Source organism: Oncorhynchus gorbuscha, linkage group LG04, assembly GCF_021184085.1.
Source record: "Oncorhynchus gorbuscha isolate QuinsamMale2020 ecotype Even-year linkage group LG04, OgorEven_v1.0, whole genome shotgun sequence".
NCBI classification, from domain to species: domain Eukaryota; kingdom Metazoa; phylum Chordata; class Actinopteri; order Salmoniformes; family Salmonidae; genus Oncorhynchus; species Oncorhynchus gorbuscha.
The window spans coordinates 73,372,472-73,398,676 of NC_060176.1; the positions used below are offsets into that span (position 1 = coordinate 73,372,472).

At 43.6% G+C, this 26,205-nt stretch overlaps 1 protein-coding gene across 1 annotated transcript in view; it reads left to right on the forward strand.

The window, feature by feature from the left end:
- Positions 1-26,205, forward strand: part of LOC124034618 (adhesion G-protein coupled receptor V1-like) — a 238,960-nt gene that overhangs the window by 56,399 nt on the left and 156,356 nt on the right. Inside the window, 11 exon segments of the mRNA XM_046348031.1 lie at positions 228-840; positions 6,189-6,404; positions 6,548-6,763; positions 10,654-10,898; positions 11,044-11,225; positions 12,320-13,137; positions 13,226-13,435; positions 21,379-21,509; positions 21,618-21,717; positions 22,015-22,194; positions 24,419-24,588. Of these exon segments, the coding sequence (XP_046203987.1) occupies positions 228-840; positions 6,189-6,404; positions 6,548-6,763; positions 10,654-10,898; positions 11,044-11,225; positions 12,320-13,137; positions 13,226-13,435; positions 21,379-21,509; positions 21,618-21,717; positions 22,015-22,194; positions 24,419-24,588 (3,081 nt within the window).

A 26,205-nucleotide genomic window follows, 5' to 3' on the forward strand; every position in this document is an offset into this window, starting at 1 on the left:
GTGTCTCTGTGTGTATCTCTGTGTTTCAGTGTGTGTGTCTCTGTGTGTATCTCTGTGTTTCAATGTGTGTGTGTATCTCTGTGTTTCAATGTGTGTCTCTGTGTATCTCTTTGTTTCAGTGTGTGTGTGTGTGTATCTCTGTGTTTCAGTGTGTTTGTGTGTGTGTCTCTGTGTTTCAGTGTGTTTGTGTTTACTCTACTCTCTCTCTCCCTCTCTAACCATCTCAGGTGATGCGGTTGTTCGGTGCCTTGTCCAAAGTAACTGTATTCTGGGAGGCTGATGTCAGCTCTGAGGAAGACCTCATCAGCAGGGCCGGGAACATCACCTTCCACGTGGGCCAGACCAGGGGGGAGATTGAGCTCCAGGTGGCCCAGGACGAGGTGCCGGAGCTGGACAAGAGATTCGGTGTGTCCCTAGTCAACGTCTCCCATGGGCGTCTGGGTTTGAGGACTGAGGCCACTGTGACCGTGCTGGCCAGTGACGACCCCTATGGAGTGTTTGTGTTCTCTGACAGCAGCAGGCTGGTCCGCCTGCCTGAGGGCCACACCCTGGTCACCCTCACCATCTACAGGCAGAGGGGGCTGATGGGAAGTGTGCGCGTTACGTATGGGACCCTGAGTGAGGCTGACGCCGCCCCCTTCATGACCCCGGGGGTGGGCCGGGCCAACGAGGGGAAGGACTTTGTCCCTCTCCTGGAGTCGGTGGGGTTCGCAGCCAATCAGAGTGAGGCTAAAGTAACCCTTCGAGTGCTGGATGATGAAGAGCCTGAGAGGGATGAGTCTGTATTCATGGAGCTGATCAGTGTCAATCTCATAGGAGGAGGACAGCATGAGAGATTAAGTAAATCACTGCAACATGTTCACATCGCAACTATGAATATCCAGCCGTATACATGGTCAACATATATATATATATACGTACACTACATATACAAAATCTAATATATATTACACTACATATACAAAATCTAATATATATATATATATATATATATATATATATATATATATATATATAAACTATCGTTGAAAAGTTTGGGGTCACTTAGAAATGTCCTTGTTTTTGAAAGAAAAGTACATTTTTCGTCCATTAAAATAACATCAGATTTATCAGAAATACAGTGTAGACATTGTTAATCTTGTAAATGACTATTGTAGCTGGAAACAGCAGATTTTTTTATGGAATATCCACATAGGCGTTCAGAGGTCCATTATCAGCAACCATCACTCCTGTGTTCCAATGGCATCTTGTGTTAGCTAATCCAAGTTCATAATTTTAAACGGCTAATTGATCATTAGAAAAACCTTTTGCAATTATGTTAGCACAGCTGAAAACTTTTGTGCTGATTAAAGAAGCAATAAATCTTGCCTTCTTTAGACTAGTAGAGTGTCTGGAGTATCAGCATTTGTGGGTTCGATTACAGGCTCAAAATGGCCAGAAACAAAGACCTTTCTTCTGAAACTTGTCAGTCTATTCTTGTTCTGAGAAATTAAGGCTATTCCATGCGAGAAATTGCCAAGAAACTGAAGATCTCGTACAACGCTGTGTACTACTCTCTTCACAGAACAGCGCAAACGGTCCCTAACCAGAATAGAAAGTGGAGTGGGAGGCCCCGGTGCACAACTGAGCAAGAGGACAAGTACATTAGAGTGTCTAGTTTGAGAAACAGACGCCTCACAAGTCCTCAACTGGCAGATTAATTAAATAATACCCGCAAAACACCAGTCTCAACGTCAACAGTGAAGAGGTGACTCCGAGATGCTAGCCTCTGTACAACTATGTAGATATTCCCCCCAAAATCTGCAGTTTCCAGCTACAATGGTCATTTACTACATAAACAATGTCAATTTGATCAATTTGATGTTATTTTAATGGGCAAAAATGTAGCTTTTCTTTCAAAAACGGGGACATTTCTAAGTGAGCCCAAACTTTTGAACGATAGTGTACATAAACTATATATACAGATATTCATTATATATGTACTCTATATATACATTCACTATATATATGTACTCTATATATACATACACTATACATATATATAATATATAGTATATATATACACACACACAGTTGGGCAAAAAGTATTTAGTCAGCCACCAATTGTGCAAGTTCTCCCACTTAAAAAGATGTGAGAGGCCTGTACATTTTCATCATAGGTACACTTAAACTATGACAGACAAAATGAAGAAAAAACATCCAGAAAATCACATTGTAGGATTTTTAATGAATTTGCAAATTATGGTGGAAAATAAGTATTTGGTCACCTACAAACAAGCAAGATTTCTGGCTCTCACAGACCTGTAACTTCTTCTTTAAGAGGCTCTTCTGTCCTCCACTCGTTACCTGTATTAATGGCACCTGTTTGAACTTGTTATCAGTATAAAAGACACCTGTCCACAACCTCAAACAGTCACACTCCAAACTCCACTATGGCCAAGACCAAAGAGCTGTCAAAGGACACCAGAAACAAAATTGTAGGCTGGGAAGACTGAATCTGCAATAGGTAAGCAGCTTGGTTTGAAGAAATCAACTGTGGGAGCAATTATTAGGAAATGGAAGACATACAAGACCACTGATAATCTCCCTCGATCTGGGGCTGCACGCAAGATCTCACCCCGTGGGGTCAAAATGATCACAAGAACGGTGAGCAAAAATCCCAGAACCTCACGGGGGGACCTAGTGAATGACCTGCAGAGAGCTGGGACCAAAGTAACAAAGCCTACCATCAGTAACACACTACGCCACCAGGGACTCAAATCCTGCAGTGCCAGACGTGTCCCCCTGCTTAAGCCAGTACATGTCCATGCCCGTCTGAAGTTTGCTGGAGAGCATTTGGATGATCCAGAAGAAGATTGGGAGAATGTCATATGGTCAGATGAAACCAAAATAGAACCTTTTGGTAAAAACTCAACTCGTCGTGTTTGGAGGACAAAGAATGCTGAGTTGCATCCAAAGAACACCATACCTACTGTGAAGCATGGGGGTGGAAACATCATGCTTTGTGGCTGTTTTTCTGCAAAGGGACCAGGAGGACTGATCCGTGTAAAGGAAAGAATGAATGGGGCCATGTATCGTGTGATTTTGAGTGAAAACCTCCTTCCATCAGCAAGGGCATTGAAGATGAAACGTGGCTGGGTCTTTCAGCATGACAATGATCCCAAAGACACCGCCCGGGCAACGAAGGAGTGGCTTCGTAAGAAGCATTTCATGGTTCTGGAGTGGCCTAGCCAGTCTCCAGATCTCAACCCCAAAGAAAATCTTTGGATGGAGTTGAAAGTCCGTGTTGCTCTGCAACAGCCCCAAAACATCACTGCTCTAGAGGAGATCTGCATGGAGGAATGGGACAAAATACCAGCAACAGTGTGTGAAAACCTTGTGAAGACTTACAGAAAACGTTTGACCTCTGTCATTGCCAACAAAGGGTATATAACAAAGTATTGATATAAACTTTTGTTATTGACCAAATACTTATTTTCCACCATAATTTGCAAATAAATTCATTCACTACAATGTGATTTTCTGGATTTTTTTTTCTCATTTTGTCTGTCATAGTTGAAGTGTACCTATGATGAAAATTACAGGCCTCTCTCATCTTTGTAAGTGGGAGAACTTGCACAATTGGTGGCTGACTAAATATTGTTTTGCCCCACTGCATGTATGTATATATATATATATATATACTATATTTAAACACTATATATACATACAGTTGAAGTCAGAAATTTACATGCACTTAGGTTGGAGTCCTTAAAACTAGTTTTTCAATCACTCCACAAATTTCATGTTAACAAACTACAGTTTTGGCAAGTCGGTTAGGACATCTACTTTGTGCATGACACAAGTAATTTTTCCAACAATTGTTTACATACAGATTATCACAATTCCAGTGGATCAGAAGTTTACATACACTAAGTTGACTGAGCCTTTAAACAGCTTGGAAAATTCCAGAAAATGATGTCATGGCTTCAGAAGCTTCGGATAGGCTAATTAACATAATTTGAGTCAATTGGAGGTGCAATTTCCAAATGCCTGAAGGTACCACACAGCTGTCATACCGCTCAGGAAGGAGATGCGTTCTGTGTCCTTGAGATGAACGTACTTTGGTGTGAAAAGTGCAAATTAATCCCAGAACAACAACAAAGGACCCTGTGAAGCTGCTGGGGGAAAACTGTACAAAAGTATCTATATCCACAGTAAAACGAGTCTTATATTGACATAACCTGAAAGGCTGCTCAGCAAGAAAGAAGCCACTGCTCCAAAACCGCCATAAAAAAGCCAGACTACGGTTTGCAACTGCACATGGGGACAAAGATCATACTTTTTGGAGAAATGTCCTTGGGTTTGATGAAACAAAATTATAACTGTTGGCCATAAAGACCATTTTTATGTTTGGAGGAAAAAGGGGGAAGTTTGCAAGCCGAAGAACACCATCCTAACCGTGAAGCACGGAGGTGGCAGCATCATGTTGTGGGGGTGCTTTGCTGCAGGAGGGACTGGTGCACTTCACAAAATAGATGGCATCATGAGGGAGGGAAATTATGTGGATATATTGAAGCAACATCTCAAGACATCAGTCAGGAAGTTAAAGCTTGGTCGCAAATGGGTCTTCCAAATGGACAGTGACCCCAAGCATATTTTCAAAGTTGTGGCAAAATGGCTTCAGGACAACAAAGTCAAGGTATTGGAGTGGCCATCACAAAGCCCTGACCTCAATCCCATAGAAAATTTGTGGGCAGAACTGAAAAAGCGTGTTCGAGCAAGGAGGCCTACAAACCTGACTCAGTTACATGAAAGAAAGAAAAGCTGAAATATATCATTCTCTATTATTCTGACATTTTACATTCTTAAAATAAAGTGGTGATCCTAACTGACCTAAGACAGGGACTTTTTACTCTGATGAAATGTCAGGAATTGTGAAAAACTGAGTTTAAATGTATTTGGCTAAGGTATATATTCTAAAGTATGTGGACACCCCTTCAAATGAGTGAATTTGGCTATTTCAGCCACACCCATTGCTGACAGGTGTATAAAATCGAGCACACAGCCATGCAATCTCCATAGCCCATACATGGCACGGTCATAGAATGCCACCTTTCCAACAAGTCAGTTCGTCAAGTTTCTGTCCTGCTACAGCTGCCCCGGTCAACTGTAAGTGTTGATTTTGTGAAGTGGAAACGTCTAGGAACAACAACGGCTCAACCACAAAGTGGTAGACCACACAAGCTCACAGAACGGGACTGCCGACTGCTGAAGCGTATAAAACTAATCTGTCCTCACTACCAAGTTCCAAACTGCCTCTGGAAGCAACGTCAGCACAATACCTGTTCATCGGGAGCTTCATGAAATTGGTTTCCGCAGCCGGTTTCTCCATGCGCAATGCCAAGCATCGGCTGGAGTGTTCTAAAGCTCGCCGTCATTGTAAATAATAAATAAAGGTTACATTTTTTATTATTTAAAAATACATTTTAAAAAACTCGCCGCCATTGGACTCTGGAGCAGTGGAAACACGTTATCTGGAGTGAGGAATCACTCTTCACCATCTGGCAGTCCGACGGAAAATCTGGGTTTAGCAGATGCCAGAGGAACACTACCTGCCCCAATGCATAGTGCCAGCTGTAAAGTTTGATAGAGGAGCAATAATTGTCTGGGGCTTGTTCATGGTTCGGGCGAGGCCCCTTAGTTCCAGTGAAGGGAAATCTTAACGCTACAACATACAATAACATTCTAGACTTTTCTGTGCTTCCAACTTTGTGGCAACAGTTTGGGGAAGGCCCCCATGCACAAAGTGAGGTCCATTTGTCGAGACCGGTGTGGAAGAACTTGACTGGCCTGCACAGAGTAGGGACCAAAGTAGTGACCCAATCGAAAACCTTTGCGATGAATTGGAACGCCGACTGTGAGCCAGGCCTAATTGCCCAACATCAGTGCCCGACCACACTAATGATCTTGTGGCTGAATGGAAGCAAGTCCTCGCAGCAATGTTACAATATCTAGTGGAAAGCCTTCCCAGAAGAGTGGAAGCTGTTAAAGCAGCAAAGGGGGGACCAACTACATATTAATGTCCATGATTTTGGAATGAGATGTTTGAAGAGCAGGTGTCCACATACTTTTGGTCATGTAGTGTCTGCAGCTGGACTAGGGATATTGTTTTCTTGTCAAACCATACAGTTTCTTCTCTTTCCTAGTTGTCCATTCTCCTCGTCTTGGTCTGAAGGCAGAGATCGTGGCCCAGGTCATAGTAGAGGCCAATGATGACGCCTTTGGGTTTCTGCAGCTCTCCGCCCCTGCCGTCAATGTGGCCGAGGACTATGTTGGACCCATTATCAATGTCACACGCATTGGGGGAATTTTTGCTGACGTGTCTGTGAAGTTCAGGGCTGTACCAATGACTGCCAGAGTTGGTCAGTGTGGTCTACATCATCTCAATAGTATCAATAGTGTCTCATATAAACTGTATAGCAGGGACTGTGTGTGTATACAAGTGTGCGCATGCAAAGTGTATGTAATAAATAGTGTGTGTCTAACAATGTGTGTGTCAACCCAGGTGACGACTACAGCATAGCATCCTCTGACGTGGTTCTCCTGGAGGGGGAGACCAGTAAGCCAGTTCCCATCTACATCATTGATGATATGATTCCTGAGCTGGAGGAGACCTTCCGCATCGAGTTGCTCAACGTCACCACAGGGGGTGCTAAACTGGGGGTGCTCACCCGCACCATCATCACCATCCTGCCCTCCGACGACCCCTTTGGGGCCTTTGGTTAGCTCACGTCTCTCTCCTCTCCCACACAGACATGCCCTCACGTACGTGCATGTATACTAGTCAATATAGTTCTAGAATGTACAGATGGTCATTCAAATCAGATTACAGTAGATGCACAATGACTGACTACATTAGCCAATAATCTATTGTATTTTTGTCTAAAAGAGCCCAACGAAAAATCCTGCATTGTTACTTTATTAGTAAATGACCCATTAGACCTCAAAGTACTGTTTGTGTTCCCTAGTATTTCAGACTGCTAACCCCTAACCCTAGTATTTCAGACTGCTAACCCCTAACCCTAGTATTTCAGACTGCTAACCCCTAACCCTAGTATTTCAGACTGCTAACCCCTAACCCTAGTATTTCATACTGCTAACCCCTAACCCTAGTATTTCATACTGCTAAACCCTAACCCTAGTATTTCAGACTGCTAACCCCTAACCCTAGTATTTCAGACTGCTAACCCCTAACCCTAGTATTTCAGACTGCTAAACCCTAACCCTAGTATTTCAGACTGCTAAACCCTAACCCTAGTATTTCAGACAGCTAACCCCTAACCCTAGTATTTCAGACAGCTAACCCCTAACCCCTAACCCTAGTATTTCAGACTGCTAACACCTAACTCTAGTATTTCAGACTGCTATCCCCTAACCCTAACCCTAGTATTTCAGAATGCTAACCCCTAACCCTAACCATAACCCTAGTATTTCAGAATGCTAACCCCTAACACTAACCCTAACCCTAGTATTTCAGACTGCTATCCCCTAACCCTAACCCTAGTATTTCAGAATGCTAACCCCTAACCCTAGTATTTCAGACTGCTAACCCCTAACCCTAACCCCTAACCCTAGTATTTCAGACTGCTAACCCCTAACCCCTAACCCTAGTGTTTCAGACTGCTAACCCCTAACCCTAACCTCTAACCCTAGTATTTCAGACTGCTAACCCCTAACACTAGTATTTCAGACTGCTAACCCCTAACCCTAGTATTTCAGAATGCTAACCCCTAACCCTAGTATTTCAGAATGCTAACCCCTAACCCTAGTATTTCAGAATGCTAACCCCTAACCCCTAACCCTAGTATTTCAGAATGCTAACCCCTAAACCCTAACCCTAGTATTTCAGACTGCTAACCCCTAACCCTAGTATTTCAGAATGCTAACCCCTAACCCCTAACCCTAGTATTTCAGAATGCTAACCCCTAACCCCTAACCCTAGTATTTCAGACTGCTAACCCCTAACGCTAGTATTTCAGAATGCTAACCCCTAACCCCTAACCCCAGTATTTCAGACTGCTAACCCCTAACCCTAGTATTTCAGAATGCTAACCCCTAACCCTAGTATTTCAGACTGCTAACCCCTAACGCTAGTATTTCAGACTGCTAACCCCTAACCCTAGTATTTCAGAATGCTAACCCCTAACCCCTAACCCTAGTATTTCAGAATGCTAACCCCTAACCCTAGTATTTCAGAATGCTAACCCCTAACCCTTAACCCTAGTATTTCAGAATGCTAACCCCTAACCCCTAACACTAGTATTTCAGACTGCTAACCCCTAACTAGTATTTCAGAATGCTAACCCCTAACCCCTAACCCTAGTATTTCAGAATGCTAACCCCTAACCCCTAACCCTAGTATTTCAGACTGCTAACCCCTAACCCTAGTATTTCAGAATGCTAACCCCTAACCCCTAACCCTAGTATTTCAGAATGCTAACCCCTAACCCCTAACCCTAGTATTTCAGACTGCTAACCCCTAACCCTAGTATTTCAGAATGCTAACCCCTAACCCCTAACCCTAGTATTTCAGACTGCTAACCCCTAACCCTAGTATTTCAGAATGCTAACCCCTAACCCCTAACCCTAGTATTTCAGACTGCTAACCCCTAACCCTAGTATTTCAGACTGCTAACCCCTAACCCTAGTATTTCAGAATGCTAACCCCTCACCCCTAACCCTAGTATTTCAGAATGCTAACCCCTCACCCCTAACGCTAGTATTTCAGACTGCTAACCCCTAACCCTAACCCTAGTATTTCAGACTGCTAACCCCTAACCCTAGTATTTCAGAATGCTAACCCCTAACCCCTAATCCTAGTATTTCAGACTGCTAACCCCTAACCCTAGTAATTCAGAATGCTAACCCCTCACCCCTAACCCTAGTATTTCAGACTGCTAACCCCTAACCCTAACCCCTAACCCTAGTATTTCAGACTGCTAACCCCTAACACTAGTATTTCAGACTGCTAACCCCTAACCCTAGTATTTCAGAATGCTAACCCCTAACCCCTAACCCTAGTATTTCAGACTGCTAACCCCTAACCCTAACCCTAGTATTTCAGACTGCTAACCCCTAACCCTAGTATTTCAGAATGCTAACCCCTAACCCCTAATCCTAGTATTTCAGACTGCTAACCCCTAACCCTAGTATTTCAGAATGCTAACCCCTAACCCTAACCCTAGTATTTCAGAATGCTAACCCCTAACCCTAACCCTAGTATTTCAGACTGCTAACCCCTAACCCCTAACCCTAGTATTTCAGACTGCTAACTCCTAACCCTAGTATTTCAGACTGCTAACCCCTAACCCTAACCCTAGTATTTCAGACTGCTAACCCCTAACCCCTAACCCTAGTATTTCAGACTGCTAACTCCTAACCCCTAACCCTAGTATTTCAGACTGCTAACCCCTAACCCCTAACCCTAGTATTTCAGACTGCTAACCCCTAACCCCTAACCCTAGTATTTCAGACTGCTAACCCCTAACCCTAACCCTAGTATTTCAGACTGCTAACCCCTAACCCCTAACCCTAGTATTTCAGACTGCTAACCCCTAACCCCTAACCCTAGTATTTCAGACTGCTAACCCCTAACCCCTAACCCTAGTATTTCAGACTGCTAACCCCTAACCCTAACCCTAGTATTTCAGACTGCTAACTCCTAACCCTAGTATTTCAGACTGCTAACCCCTAACCCTAACCCTAGTATTTCAGACTGCTAACCCCTAACCCCTAACCCTAGTATTTCAGACTGCTAACCCCTAACCCCTAACCCCTAACCCTAGTATTTCAGACTGCTAACCCCTAACCCTAACCCCTAACCCTAGTATTTCAGACTGCTAACCCCTAACACTAGTATTTCAGACTGCTAACCCCTAACCCTAGTATTTCAGAATGCTAACCCCTAACCCCTAACCCTAGTATTTCAGACTGCTAACCCCTAACCCTAACCCTAGTATTTCAGACTGCTAACCCCTAACCCTAGTATTTCAGAATGCTAACCCCTAACCCCTAATCCTAGTATTTCAGACTGCTAACCCCTAACCTAGTATTTCAGAATGCTAACCCCTAACCCTAACCCTAGTATTTCAGAATGCTAACCCTAACCCTAACCCTAGTATTTCAGACTGCTAACCCCTAACCCCTAACCCTAGTATTTCAGACTGCTAACCCCTAACCCTAGTATTTCAGACTGCTAACCCCTAACCCTAACCCTAGTATTTCAGACTGCTAATCCCTAACCCCTAACCCTAGTATTTCAGACTGCTAACTCCTAACCCCTAACCCTAGTATTTCAGACTGCTAACCCCTAACCCTAACCCTAGTATTTCAGACTGCTAACCCCTAACCCCTAACCCTAGTATTTCAGACTGCTAACCCCTAACCCTAACCCTAGTATTTCAGACTGCTAACCCCTAACCCCTAACCCTAGTATTTCAGACTGCTAACCCCTAACCCCTAACCCTAGTATTTCAGACTGCTAACCCCTAACCCCTAACCCTAGTATTTCAGACTGCTAACCCCTAACCCTAACCCTAGTATTTCAGACTGCTAACTCCTAACCCCTAACCCTAGTATTTCAGACTGCTAACTCCTAACCCCTAACCCTAGTATTTCAGGCTGGTCCTGTCACCATAGAGGAGCCAGGGGTGAACTCATTCCAGGTGACACTCCCCATCGTGCGAAACGCTGGGGCCATAGGGACTGTAGTTGTCCAGTGGCGAGCCACGGTGAATGGCAGAGTAGCAGTAGGGGACCTCCGGCCTGTGTCAGGAGAGGTCACCTTTGCGCCAGGAGAAACTATGAAGACGTTGAAAGTTGAGGTCCTAGCAGACGATGTGCCGGAAATTGAGGAAGTAAGAAACAATCGTAATTTCTTACATTGTTGTTATTTTTTGCCAAACAAAGGCTTGTATCATAATATATGCTATATAATAATAGGCCTATAATAAAATAATATAACATATGCCATTTTTCCTCTAAATGTTCTGTGCTTTTCAGATAATCAAGGTGGAATTGACTAGTGCCACTAATGGAGGCAACATTGGAAGAGACAAAACAGTTAGTATCATTGTTCCAGCCAATGACAACCCATATGGGACAGTCTACTTTGACCAGTCTGTGTATCAAGTGCAGGAACCTCTCCAGGGAATTTTTGTGGCCAACATTACTGTCCGTCGAAGGTTTGTTTGTTGCAGGTCCTATATGGCAGTGAAATTACATATTGCTACTTTTCTTTTTTTTGACTTGGAATGCTCAACTAACTCTCTCTCCCTCTATCTCAACTAACTCTCTCTCCTTCATCTCAACTAACTCTCTCTCCCTCTCTCTTTCCTTCATCTCAACTAACTCTCTCTCCTTCATCTCAACTAACTCTCTCTCCCTCTCTCGGTCCTTTATCTCAACTAACTCTCTCTCCTTCATCTCAACTAACTCTCTCTCCCTCTCTCGGTCCTTTATCTCAACTAACTCTCTCTCCTTCATCTCAACTAACTCTCTCTCTCCTTCATCTCAACTAACTCTCTCTCCCTCTCTCGGTCCTTTATCTCAACTAACTCTCTCTCCTTCATCTCAACTAACTCTCTCTCTCCTTCATCTCAACTAACTCTCTCCCTCTCTCTTTCCTTTATCTCAACTAACTCTCTCTCCTTCATCTCAACTAACTCTCTCCCTCTCTCTTTCCTTTATCTCAACTAACTCTCTCTCCCTCTCTCGGTCCTTTATCTCAACTAACTCTCTCTCCTTCATCTCAACTAACTCTCTCTCTCCTTCATCTCAACTAACTCTCTCCCTCTCTCTTTCCTTTATCTCAACTAACTCTCTCTCTCCTTCATCTCAACTAACTCTCTCTCTCCTTCATCTCAACTAACTCTCTCTCCCTCTCTCTTTCCTTCATCTCAACTAACTCTCTCTCCTTCATCTCAACTAACTCTCTCCCCCTCTCTCGGTCCTTTATCTCAACTAACTCTCTCCTTCATCTCTCGGTCCTTTATCTCAACTAACTCTCTCTCCTTCATCTCAACTAACTCTCTCTCCCTCTCTCTGTCCTTTATCTCAACTAACTCTCTCTCCCTCTGCCTTTCATCTCAACTAACTCTCTCTCCTTCATCTCAATTTACTCTCTCTCCCTCTCTCTGTCTTTCATCGCAACTAAATCTCTCTCCCTCTCTCTGTCCTTCATCTCAACTAACTCTCTCTCCCTCTGTCCTTCATCTCAACTAACTCTCTCTCCCTCTGTCCTTCATCTCAACTCTGTCTCTCTCACTCATATTGTCAGTGGTGGTCATTTTGGCCGAGTGGAGGTCCTCTACAGCACCTCAGAGATAGACATAGTGAGCATGGCCCAGACTGAAGGCCAGAACCTGCTGTTGTACTACAGCCCCCCGGTGTCAGGAGTGCCCTCTGGCGCTCCCCGAAGGCCAGTCAACATCAGCTCCCAGGGGAACCCCCTGGTTGTCTGTGCTTCTGCCTGCCTGAGGGAGAGAGCCTGCCAGGCCTTCTCCCTGTCTCCACCTGGGGGATCTTCCCCCATGGCCTCCTGCACCTGGGTGACCAGCGGGGCCGATCAGCTGACCGAGTCCGCCCAGACCCTCACCTACACCAAAAACACCACCGCCACCGCCGCTCTCTTCAGCTCGCAGGCCATGGCGGGGAGTGACTACACTACGACAGCACAGACAGCCATCTTGGAGGACGGCTCAGGGGAAGCCAACCTGACCGTGCCCATTCTGACGGACAAACTCCCCGAGATGGACGAGAGCTTCTCCATCCGCATCCTGAAGGTGGTGCTGGTGAACTTGACGGTGGCTCAGAAGAACCTGCCCTCCATAGGGCATCCGGACAAGGCAGTGGTCACCATAGGCATGAATGGGGATGCCTTTGGGGTGTTTCTCATCTATAGCCTCAGCTCTAATGCTACACAGGACGGGCTCTATCTGGAGGTGAGGGAGGAACCACGTGTGCCAGTACCCCTGGTCATAGAGAGGAGGGGGGGCAGCCTAGGGCAGGTGACTGTGGAGTGGAGGTTCGTGGGTGGAATGGCAACACCGGGCACTGACTTCACCGGGACTGGAGGAACACTTGTCTTTGCCGATGGTAGGTTTGAAATCTAGTACTACAGAAGGCTTTTTGGATATGAATGCATTTTTTGATATGCAATATATTGTGTTCCCTCCATCCCAAGGCGATATTAAGAAGAACATTGAGATAGTGATCGTGGATGATTTGGAGCCCGAGGACAGCGAGACCCTGATGGTTGGCTTGGTGAAGACTGCGGGAGGCAGTCGGATCCTGCCCAGCTCAGACACGGTCACCATCATCATCCTGGCTAACGACAACGTGGCTGGGGTGGTGGGCTTCCACTCAGCATCACGCTCTGTCATCGCCAGAGAGGGTGAGTGTGGTAGAGGGGCCCCTGTCAGTCACTTTAATGAAGCAAGCCACAATGTTAATCACTCTGTAAATTATTATTATGTCTCTGCATCGAGACAGTTTACCAAGCAGACACTAATGACAAAATTACCTCCCCTGAAAGTAACGATATTAACACCTGTCAAAATGCAACCATTTCGTACTGAAATAAGCTGAACATTGCATTTATCTTCATGGATTTATGATCATACATTCATAAAAGTGCTGTTTGTAAAGGTCAACACCGCTAACATAGCTCAACACAGTTACCATAGCTCAACACAGCTACCATAGCTCAACACAGCTACCATAGCTCAACACAACTACCAATTTTTTCCAAGATGGCATAGCAGTGCAGCCGTGGTTTGTCCTTCTCTCGTTAAATGTTTATATTTTTCGTCTTTTTTGTATAAATTCCCATTTATTTTTCAATCTTTTTTTCCACTTTTAAATTAAATATGCCTTCCGGTAACCCGCCTCACTCAATGTGACACGGATCCGATATTTTATTTTTAGCCAAAGCTTTCATCAGGAGCTAGCCAGCTAATTAGCTACTAGCTATTTAGTCATTGTTAGCCACTGCTAGCGGCCTTTACCCTCTGCTCAGGCACCAGACGTTTTTTAGCCTGGATAATACCTGGCAGCCTCGGACTGTTTTTCTCCACTACAACGCCTGATTCCTGACGTAAACCCCCGACCATTGATCATCACAGATAGCTAGCTGCCACTGAGTGACCCGGCCCCGAAGCTAGGCGCATCTCCCGGGCTAGCAAACGAAATTACCACAACTACAATACCTCTTTCGCCATCTGCCCTGTCCCTTCGTCGACATGGCGGCCCACCCGTGCCACCACGATTAGTCCACAGATGTAATTCCATCAAATGTGCCTTCAACTACCCCGCGGCTTCCCTGTTCTATCTATTGTGTACACTTGACCCTATGATCACTTGGCTACATAGCTGATGCCTGCTGGACTGTTCATTTATCATGGTACTCCACTTTGTTTACCTTTGTTTATCTATCAGCCCCGAACTCAGGCCCTGTGTGTAGTGAACCAACCCTCTCTGCCCATTCATCACCATTTTACCTGTTGTTGTCTTACCCGTTGTTGTCTTAGCTAGCTCTCCCAATCAACACCTTTGATTGCTTTATGCATCGCTTTATGTCTCTCTCAAATGTCAATATGCCTTGTATACTGTTGTTTAGGATAGTTATCATTGTTTTAGTTTCGTAGGGAGCCCCTAGTCCCACTGTACATGCCACAGATACCTCCTTTGTCCCACCTCCCACACATGCGGTGACCTCACCCAGTATAACCAGCGTGTCCAGAGATCCAACCTCTCTTATCATCACTCAGTGCCCGGGTTTACCTATACTGTACCCGCACCCCACCATACCCATGCACATTATGCCCTGAATCTATTCTACCACACCCAGAAATCTGCTCCTTTTATTCTCTGTCCCCAACACACTAGACGACCAGTTTTGCTAGCCTTTAGCCGTACCCTCATCCTACTCCTCCTCTGTTCCTTGGGTGATGTGGAGGCTAACCCAGGCCCTGCGTATCCCCAGGCACTCTCATTTGTTGAATTCTGTAATCGTAAAAAGCCTTGGTTTCATGCATGTTAACATCAGAAGCCTTCTCCCTAAGTTTGTTTTACTCACTGCTTTAGCACACTCCGCCAACCCTGATGTCCTTGCCGTATCTGAATCCTGGCTTAGGAAGGCCACCAAAAATTCTGAGATTTCCATACCCAACTACAACATTTTTTGTCAAGATAGAACTGCCATAGGAGGAGGAGTTGCAATCTACTGCAGAGATAGCTTGCAAAGTTTTGCCATACTTTTCAGGTCTACGCCCAAACAGTTTGAGCTTCTAATTTTAAAAATTAATCTCTCCAGTCTCTCACTGTTGCCGCCTGTTATAGACCCACCTCAGCTCCCAGCTGTGCCCTGGACACCATATGTGAATTGATTGCCCCCCATCTATCTTCAGAGTTCGTTCTGTTAGGTGACTGAAACTGGGATATGCTTAACACCCCAGCAGTCCTACAATCTAAGCTAGATGCCCTCAATCTCACACAAATGATCAAGGAAACCACTAGGTACAATCCTAAATCCGTAAACATGGGCACCCTCATAGATATTATCCTTGCCCTCCAAATACACCTCTGCTGTTTTCAATCAGTGATCTCAGCGATCACTGCCTCATTGCCTGCATCCGCTATGGGTCCGCGGTCAAACGACCACCCCTCATCACTGTCAAATGCTCACTAAAAAACTTCTGTGAGCAGGCCTTTCTAAATCGACCTGGCCCGGGTATCCTGCAAGGATATTGACCTCATCCCGTCAGTCAAGGATGCCTGGTCGTTCTTTAAAAGTAATTTCACAGCTGCCATACGGCAACACAGTTACTATAGCTCAACACAGTTACCATAGCTCAACACAGTTACCATAGCTCAACACAGTTACCATAGCTCAACACAGTTACCATAGCTCAACACCGCTACCATGGCGCAACGCCGTTACCTTAGCTCAACACCGCTACCATAGCTCAACACAGTTACCATAGTTCAACACAGTTACCATAGTTCAACACAGCTACCATAGCACAACACCGTTACCATAGCGCAACACCGTTACCATTGCGCACCACCATTACCATTGCGCAACACCGGTACCATAGCTCAACACAGTTACCATAGCTCAACCTCATTCAACACAGCTACCATAGCTAAACACCTCTAGCAATTCTCAATACAGCTACTATAGCTCAACGCCGCTACCATAGCTCAACACAGTTGCCATAGCTCAACAAAGCTACCATATGGCAACACAGCTACCATAGCTCAACCTCATTCAACACAGCTTCTTTACGGCAACACAGTTACCATAGCTCAACACTGGTACCATAGCGCAACACTGCTACCATAGCACGACACCAAACCATAGCTCGCCACCGCTACCATAGCGCAACACAGTTACAAAAGCTCAACACCGCTATCATAGCTCAACACCGCTACCATAGCATAACACAGTTCCCATAGCTCAACACCGCTACCATTGCTCAACACAGCTACCATTGCTCAACACAGCTACCATACAGCAACACAGCTACTATAGCTTAACACTCCTCCCATAGCTCAACCTCATTCAACACAGCTACCATAGCTCAACACCGCTACCATTGCTCAACACCGCTACCATTGCTCAACACAGCTACCATACTGCAACACAGCTACCATAGCTCAACACAGCTACCATAGCTCAACACAGCTACCATAGCTCAACACCGTTACCATAGCTCAACACAGCTACCATAGCTCAACACAGCTACCATAGCTCAACACAGCTACCATAGCTCAACACCGTTACCATAGCGCAACACAGTTACAAAAGCTCAACACCGCTATCATAGCTCAACACCACTACCATAGCACAACACAGCTCAACACCGCTACCATAGCACAACACAGTTACCATAGCTCAACACCGCTACCATTGCTCAACACAGCAACACAGCTACCATACAGCAACACAGCTACCATACAGCAACACAGCTACCATAGCTTAACACTGCTACCATAGCTCAACCTCATTCAACACAGCTACCATAGCTCAACACAGCTACCATAGCTCAACACAGCTACCATAGCTCAACACAGCTACCATAGCTCAACACAGCTACCATTGCTCAACACCGCTATCATTGCTCAACACAGCTACCATACTGCAACACAGCTACCATAGCTTAACACTGCTACCATAGCTCAACACCTTTACCATAGCGCAACACAGTTACAAAAGCTCAACACCGATATCATAGCTCAACACCACTACCATAGCACAACACAGTTACCATAGCTCAACACCGCTACCATTGCTCAACACAGCTACCATTGCTCAACACAGCTACCATACAGCAACACAGCTACCATAGCTCAACCTCATTCAACACAGCTACCATAGCTCAACACAGCTACCATAGCTCAACAACGTTACCATAGCGCAACACAGTTACCATAGCTAAACACGCCATAGCTCAAACTTATTCAACACACTTACCATAGGGCAACACCGCACCATTGCTCAACACTGCTACCTTAGCTCAACCTCATTCAACACAGCTACCATACGGTAACACAGCTACCATAGACACAGTTACAATAGCTCAACACCGCTACCATAGCTCAACACCTCTACCACAGCGCAACCTCATTCAACACAGCTGCCATACGGCAACACAGTTACCATATCTCAACACAGTTACCATAGCTCAACACCTCTACCATAGCGCAACGCCGTTACCTTAGCTCAACACCGATACCATAGCTCAACACATTTACCATAGCTCAACACAGTTACCATTGTTCAGCACACCATAGCTCAAACTCATTCAACACACCTTCCATAGGGCAACACCACACCATAGCTCAACACTGCTACCATAGCTCAACCTCATTCAACACAGTTACCATTCGGCAACACAGCTACCATAGCTTAACACTGCTACCATAGCTCAACCTCATTCAATACAGCTACCATAGCTTAACACTGCTACCATAGCTTTACACAGCTAACATAGTTCAACACAGCTACCATAGCTCAACCTCATTCAACACAGCTACCATAGCTCAACCTCATTCAACACAGCTACCATAGCTCAACCTCATTTAACACCGCTACCAACCTCATTCGTCACTTTGCACTCCGTGGGATTCGGAGACAACCAATGAATTAATGAAGGAATGCAGCAGGTAGTGGGAGGAGCATGCGGCAATAGGTGGCTCATGTAGTTAGTTCCAGGCATAGCTCATTGGGCATGCATGACAGAGCTCTTCCACTTTTATCTGTGGCAAATCCTTACACCACTCACTGATATAATGAGTCTCTGAAGAACCTACGGTAGCTAAGGAAGGTCCTTCCAATTGCCCTCGTCAAGTCCTATATCCTGGTTATCTAATCTAAAACAGCAGACTATGGCTAACATTCGCATGATGAAATAGCAATGAGAAATAACCAGGATGGAAACCTATATAATCAAATGCAAGTTCCAAATACTGCCTCTCATCACATGCATCACACAGTTTACTAAACCCATGTCGAACAATAGTCTCCTTATAATATAGTGGTGTGGAATCTACTCTAAAAATAGAGTTTACCAAGCTACCAATTACTTCATACTGGAAGAAGTTAAGGTACATTTAAAGCTCCTCTTAAAGTGGCAATCAGCAGTTGAAACAATAACACAGCAAAGGGATAGGGCTGGAAAAGTCTAACCACTCTCAAATTCATAAACAGAGCTATGTATGCAAGGACTGACCATGATATCCAAATGATAGTTTTAACCCTGTTTTGAGGCTATATAGTGTTGTTTACATGTAATTTGTTTACTAACATTGAAAACAAGTGTATGTTGTGTTCTGATGGGGTACAACAGTTGAACTAAGCTCATGAGGCATTTATAATTGATATTTTTCAGGAATCAATGGGCTATATGTCATTAATTAGTCTGGTTAGACTTTAAACTCTCTTTACAGACTCACATTAAGCATCTCCAATCCAAAATTAAATCTAGAATCGGCTTCCTATATCGCAACAAAGCATCCTTCACTCATGCTGCCAAACATACCCTCGTAAAACTGACCATCCTACCGATCCTCGACATGGGTGATGTCATCTATAAAATAGCCTTCAACACTCTACTCAACAAACTGGATGCAGTCTATCACAGTGCCATCCGTTTTGTCACCAAAGCCCCATACACTACCCACCATTGCGACCTGTACGCTCTCGTTGGTTGGCCCTCACTTCATACGTCGCCAAACCCACTGGCTACAGATCATCTACAAGTCTCTGCTAGGTAAAGCCCCGCCTTATCTCAGCTCACTGGTCACCATAGCAGCACCCACTCGTAGCACGCGCTCCAGCAGGTACATCTCACTGGTCACCCCCAAAGCCAATTCCTCCTTTGGTAGTCTTTCCTTCCAGTTCTCTGCTGCCAATGACTGGAACGAACTGCAAAAATCTCTGAAGCTGGAGACTCATATCTCCCTCACTAGCTTTAAGCACCAGCTGTCAGAGCAGCTCACAGATCACTGCACCTGTACATAACTCTTCTATCTACCTACCTCATCCCCATACAGTATTTATTTATTTATCTAGCTCCTTTGCACCCCAGTATCTCTACTTGCACATTCATTTCCTGCACATCTACCATTCCAGTGTTTAATTGCTATATTGTAATTACATAGCCACCTGCTCCTTTGCACCCCAGTATCTCTACTTGCACATTCATCTTCTGCACATCTACCAATCCAGTGTTTAATTGCTATATTGTAATTACTTTACCATCATGGCCTATTTATTGCCTTAACTCCCTTATCTTATCTCATTTGCACTCACTATATATACACTTTTTGTTTTCTTTTGTTCTACTGTATTATTGACTATGTTTTGTTTATTCCATGTGTAACTGTGTTGTTGTATGTGTCGAATTGCTATGCTTTATCTTGGCCAGGTCTCAGTTGCAAATGAGAACTTGTTCTCAACTAGCCTACCTGGTTAAATAAAAGGAGATATAAAAAATAAATAAATACAAATTCAGAAGTCCGAAAATGGAAGAAGCTACTGCAGATTGCCCACTTAAGAAACATACAGTTTACTGAACTAAAGTCACTTTGAAAAAGTAGTTCACTACATCCAAACTACTTCATCATATTTAAATCTGAAATGTCATAGACTACAAATTGCAAAAACAGATCACTCTGATGTTAACAGAATGTGTAATTTAGCTATTTAACAATATTTCAAATGAAAATAAAGCAGGTCTCATGAAGAAAATAAAATATTGCCTTAATCTACTCATATTTTATTATATTTTTGTAAAACAATGTAGTGTGTAGTTCCAGTAGTTAGCTACAACACTACATGGCAAAAAAGTAATTACCTACTGAAAACACTAACAAGATTTAAATTTAGTTCAACTACCACCAAGCTACTGCAAAATGTAGTTACATTACTAGTTGAACTACGTTCACTCCTCCCCAACACTGCTTATAACGCACATTGTTAAGGAAAAGTTTTAAATTAGCATGTGCTATTTTGCATGATGAAAATGTTGCTCCACATGTATTATCTTAAAAGGTGACTAACGTGTGTGTGTGTGTGTGTGTGTGTGTGTGTGTGTGTGTGTGTGTGTGTGTGTGTGTGTGTGTGTGTGTGTGTGTGTGTGTGTGTGTGTGTGTGTGTGTGTGTGTGTGTGTGTGTGTGTGTGTGTGTGTGTGTGTGTGTGTGTGTGTGTGTGTGTGTGTGTGCAGTGGTGTAAAGTAAAAAGTGTGTGTGCAGTGGTGTAAAGTAAAATTACTAAAATGTTTTTGGGGGGTATCTGTACTTTACTTAACTATTTATATGTTTGACTACTTCTACTTCACTACATTCCTAAAGAAAATATTGTACTTTTTACTCCATGCATTTTCTCTGACACCCAAAAGTGCTTGTTACATTGTCGAATGCATAGCAGGAAGGAAAATGGTCAAATTCACACTTATAAAGACAACATCCCTGGTCATCCCTACTCCCTCTGATCTGGCGGACTCACTAAGCACACTTATAAAGAGAACATCCCTGGTCATCCCTACTCCCTCTGATCTGGCGGACTCACTAAACACACTTATAAAGAGAACATCCCTGGTCATCCCTACTCCCTCTGATCTAAATTATGTCTGAGTATTGGAGATACTTACTGATATTTTTTTAAGTCATTTTATTTGAGTCATTTTCTATTAATGTATCTTTACTTTTACTCAAGTATGACAACTGGATACTTTTTCAACCACTGTGTGTGCATGTGTTTGTGTGCGGCCTGCGTTTGTATGTGTGTGTGTGTGCTTGCGTGCGTCCGTTCGTCCGTGTGCGTGTTGTAGGGGAGAGGCTGCCCCTGCTGGTGATCAGGACAGCTCCCGGGCTGGGGAACGTCACAGTAGACTGGGCCATCCAAGGACCCCGCGTTGCCAGGACCTTCACACCCACCTCGGGACTACTATTCTTCACTGGGGTAAATTAAACTGACCAAGTTGCTTCCTGTTTCACATGGTTTCCATGCCATGCACAGTACAAGGTTTATTCGGGTGTATACAGTACAAGCATATTGTCACTCACACAGGGAACACTGAACAACACCATAGTCCTCCAGCTGCTTGAAGACTCAAAACCTGAGGAGAAGGAGCTGTACAGGGTGATCCTGTCCAACGTCCGTACATATGGTAAATCACCTTCTCTGTCCTCTTCCCGTCAAAGTACTGAACAGGCACATTTCAAAATCTTTCCTATGATGTACTTGGATCTCTGTTTATGCAACTTCTATTTAACCATTGCGAGTCAGTTAAGAACACCTTTTTATTTACAGTGACGGCCTGGCAATGACTCTGTGTAGCATTGATCAGCAATATAGGTTACCATAGCAAAGAGTTAAGTCTGTAAGAGCACCTAAGGCTGGGGATGAGTTTGACTAGGGTTTGTATTGATAGTATCTGTCAGTTCTGTTCTCATTGTCCCCCCAGGAGTTCTGGTAACGGGTCACGGAGCGCTGGATGACCAAGGGCGTGAGGCGGTGGTTACCATGGAGACCAGTGATAGACCATTTGGGATGCTTAGCATCGCCCCGTCCTCCCTCAGACTGAACACGGAGGAGCGCGACGGCACCCTCAATGTCTTCATCAACAGAGAGTTTGGGGCTTCAGGTCAGTCTGGGACCTCAATGTCTTTATCAAAAGATAATATTTGGCTTCAGGTCAGTCGTGGATAGGGACTTGGGACTAGTGGTGACAGTAAGTTATCCCTGACCACTTGATCTGAGCTGGAAAAATTCCAGTTCTTAATGATGGGAAAAGTTCAGACTATACTGTACATTTGATCAATTTTCTCAAAACAACATCAGACTTTTGCCACTTAAGCTGCGCTTACTCAGGCAGCCAAATTCATTTTACATTTACATTTAAGTCATTTAGCAGACGCTCTTATCCAGAGCGACTTACAAATTGATGCATTCACCTTATGACATCCAGTGGATGTCACTTTACAATAGTGCATCTAAATCTTAATAAACCCAATTTTTTGCAAAAATATATCTGATTTGTCAAAATACCAATTTGGGCTGCCTATGTAAATGCAGTTTTGTTCACACATACAAGTCTGCAGGTAACTGTTATCGTATTTTATGTGATCTCATTGAAAAAGTAGTAATGTACAGTACCAGTCTAAAGTTTGGACACACCTACTCAATCAAGGGTTTTTCTTTATTTTTACTATTTTCTACATTGTAGAATAATAGTGAAGACATCAAAACTATGAAATAAAACATATGAAATCATGTAGTAACCAAAAAAGTGTTAAACAAATCTAAATATATTTTTGATTCTTCAAAGTACCCACCCTTTGCCTTGATGACACTCTTGCCATTCTCTCAGCCAGCTATGGCTGGAATGGTTTTGCAACAGTCTTGAAGGAGTTCCCACATATGCTGAGCACTTGTTGGCTGCTTTTCCTTCACTCTGCTGTCCAATTCATCCCAAACCATCTCAATTGGGTTGAGGTCAGGTGATTGTGGAGGCTAGGTCATCTGATGCAGCACTCCATCACTCTCCTTCTTAGTCAAATAGCCCTTACACAGCCTAGAGGTGTGTTGGGTCATTGTCCTGTTGAAAAACAGATTATATTCCCACTAAGGGCAAACCAGATGGGATGGCATATCGCTGCAGTATGCTGTGGTAGCCTGGTTAAATGTGCCTTGAATTCTAAATAAATCACTGACCACACCATCACACCTCCTCCTCCATGCTTCACGGTGGGAACCACGCATGCGGAGAGAATCTAAATCAAATCAAATCTATTCACCTACTCTGCGTCTTACAAAGACACGGCGGTTGGAACCAAAATCGCAAATTTGGACTCATCAGACTAAAGTACAAATTTCCACTTAATGCCTATTGCTCGTGTTTCTTGGCCCAAGCAAGTTTCTTCTTCTTATTGGTGTCTTTTAATAGTGTTTTCTTTGCAGCAATTCAACCATGAAGGCCTGATTCACATTGTCTCCTCTGAACAGTTGATGTTGAGATGTGTCTGTTACTTGAACTCTGTAAAGCATTTATTTGGGCTGAAATTTCTCATCTGCAGCAGAGGTAACTCTGGGTCTTCCTTTCCTGTGGCCTTCCTCATGAGAGCCAGTTTCATCATAGCGCTTGATGGTTTTTGCGACTGCACTTGAAGAAACGTTCAAAGTGATTTAAATTTTGCACATTGACTGACCTTCATATCAAAAATAATAATGGACTGTCATTTTTCATTGCTTATTTGAGCTGTTCTTGCCATAATATGGACTTGGTCTTTTACCAAATAGGGCTATCTTCTGTGTACCACCCCTACCTTGTCACAACACAACTGATTGGCTGAAACGCATTAAGAAGGAAAGAAATTCCACAAATTAACATTTAACAAGGCACAACTGTTAATTGAAATGCATTCCAGGTGTCTACCTCATGAAGGGCTCCCGAGTGGTGCAGCGGTCTAAGACACTGCAGCTCAGTGCTTAAGGTGTCACTACAGACACCCTGGTTCGATTCCAGGCTGTATCACAACCGGCTGAGTCCCATAGGGCGGGGCACAATTGGCCCAGCGTCGTCCGGGTTTGGCCAGTGTAGGCCGTCATTGTAAATAAGAATTTGTTCTTAACTGTCATTAAGGCAAAGTGTGAAAAATCTCAATTATAACATATAATTTGGTTAACACTTTTTTAGTTTCTACATGATTCCATTTGTGTTATTTCATAGTTTTGATGTCTTCACTATTCTTCTACAATGTAGAAAATAGTAAAAATAAAGAAAAACCGTGGAGTGAGCAGGTGTATCCAAACTTTTGACTGGTACTGTATGTGTTATCAGTTAAGTATTGTTGGTGTTGTGTTTCCAGGAGTAGTGAATATCAGCTATGAGACGGTCCTAGGATCCCTCCAGGACCTTTCCCAGGTGGAAGGGGGCGGGGCCCTGGCTGAACCAGGACAGGACTTCCTCTCTGTATCGGGCTCAGTGATCCTGCAGGATGGACAGATCTCTGTGGCCATCCCTGTCACCATACTGGATGTAAGACCACCACCAGGGCTGTGCTCAATGCCTTTTCAATTTAGTCAATTCATCAAGTCAACGGAAATTCCAATACCAATATTCCTCAATGCCGCTCTATGTATTTTTGGGGAATTGTAATTGTTGTTAAACTTGTTAAGGCTATGGGTTCCCCTACAGGCACTCCACCCCCCCGTTCAGCTGAAACGGTGGTGCTGGGAATGCAAAAATATTCTTAGAAATATTTAACCTCCACACATTAACAGATCCAATACCTCAAATGAAAGATAAACAGTGTGTCTGATTTTTAAAATGTTTTACGGAGAAAACACAGCATATATTTATGTTAGACCACTACCAAAACAAAGAAAAAACATAGCCATTTTGTACAACAAGATAAAATGACAAAAGCAGGATTTAAAAAAAATCATTCACTAACCTCTTGAAAATCTTCATCAGATGACAGTCATATGACATGTTACACAGTACATTTATGTTTTGTTCGATGATATGCATTTTATATCCATAAATCTCGGTTTACATTGACGCCATGTTCAGAAAATTCTCCAAAATGTCCGGAGTAATTATAGAAAGAAATAATCATCATAAACTTTGACTAAAGATACATGTTCTACATGTAATTAAAAAGATACACTGGTTCTTAATGCAACCGCTGTCACATTTTTTTTTATGTTACGGAAAAAGCCTAACATTGCAATAATCTGAGACGGCGCTCAGACGTAACAATATTTCTCTGCTATGTTGGAGTCAACAGAAATACAAAATTACAACATAAATATTCCCTTACCTTTGATGATCTTCCATCAGAATGTAGTGCAAGGAGTCCTAGTTCAACAATAAATTGTTTTGTTTCATAATGGTTATCACTGCATTGTCGGAACTAGAAGCACAAGCATTTCGCTACACTCGCATTAACATCTGCTAACCATGTGTATGTGACAAATAAAATTTGATTTGATTTGATTTGATTTAATGTTCAATTCTAGTGTCCATGTAGCAGCATTTGCTACCACTTTCAGCTCAACTGCCCAAAAAATGACTTCTGGTCCAGGATAATTTTGCATCAAAACTTCCAAATTACATATTACAGGTCGACGAAACTGGTCAAACTAAGTGCAGAATCAATCTTCAGGATGTTATAATCATACAAATCGAATAGCATTCCAACCGGGCCATCCATGTTCATCTGGGGCTGATTGGAACAGCCGAATCACTCGAACACATACGCGCCTTCAAGCACCTGAATCTTTTGCGATACTTTAGTACTTTCCTTCCCATTAGGTCAAAGTTCACAGCAAATGCTCCATTACACTTTCTACTGAATGAGGACATCTAGTGGAAGACATAGGAAGTGATTCCAGATCCATAACTAGTTGGGAAGGGAGGAGGCGATGACGTCAAAGTTGCCCCAACTTTCAGGATTTCAAAACTAGTTTGGAAGATTGCCTGCCCTGTGAGTTCTGTTATACTCACAGACATAATTCAAACGGTTTTAGAAACTTCAGGGTGTTTTCTATCCAATATATAATATGCATATATTAGCAATTTAGGACATATTTTGATGCAGTTCACTATGGGCACTCAATTCATCCAAAGGGGAAATACTGCCCCCTATCT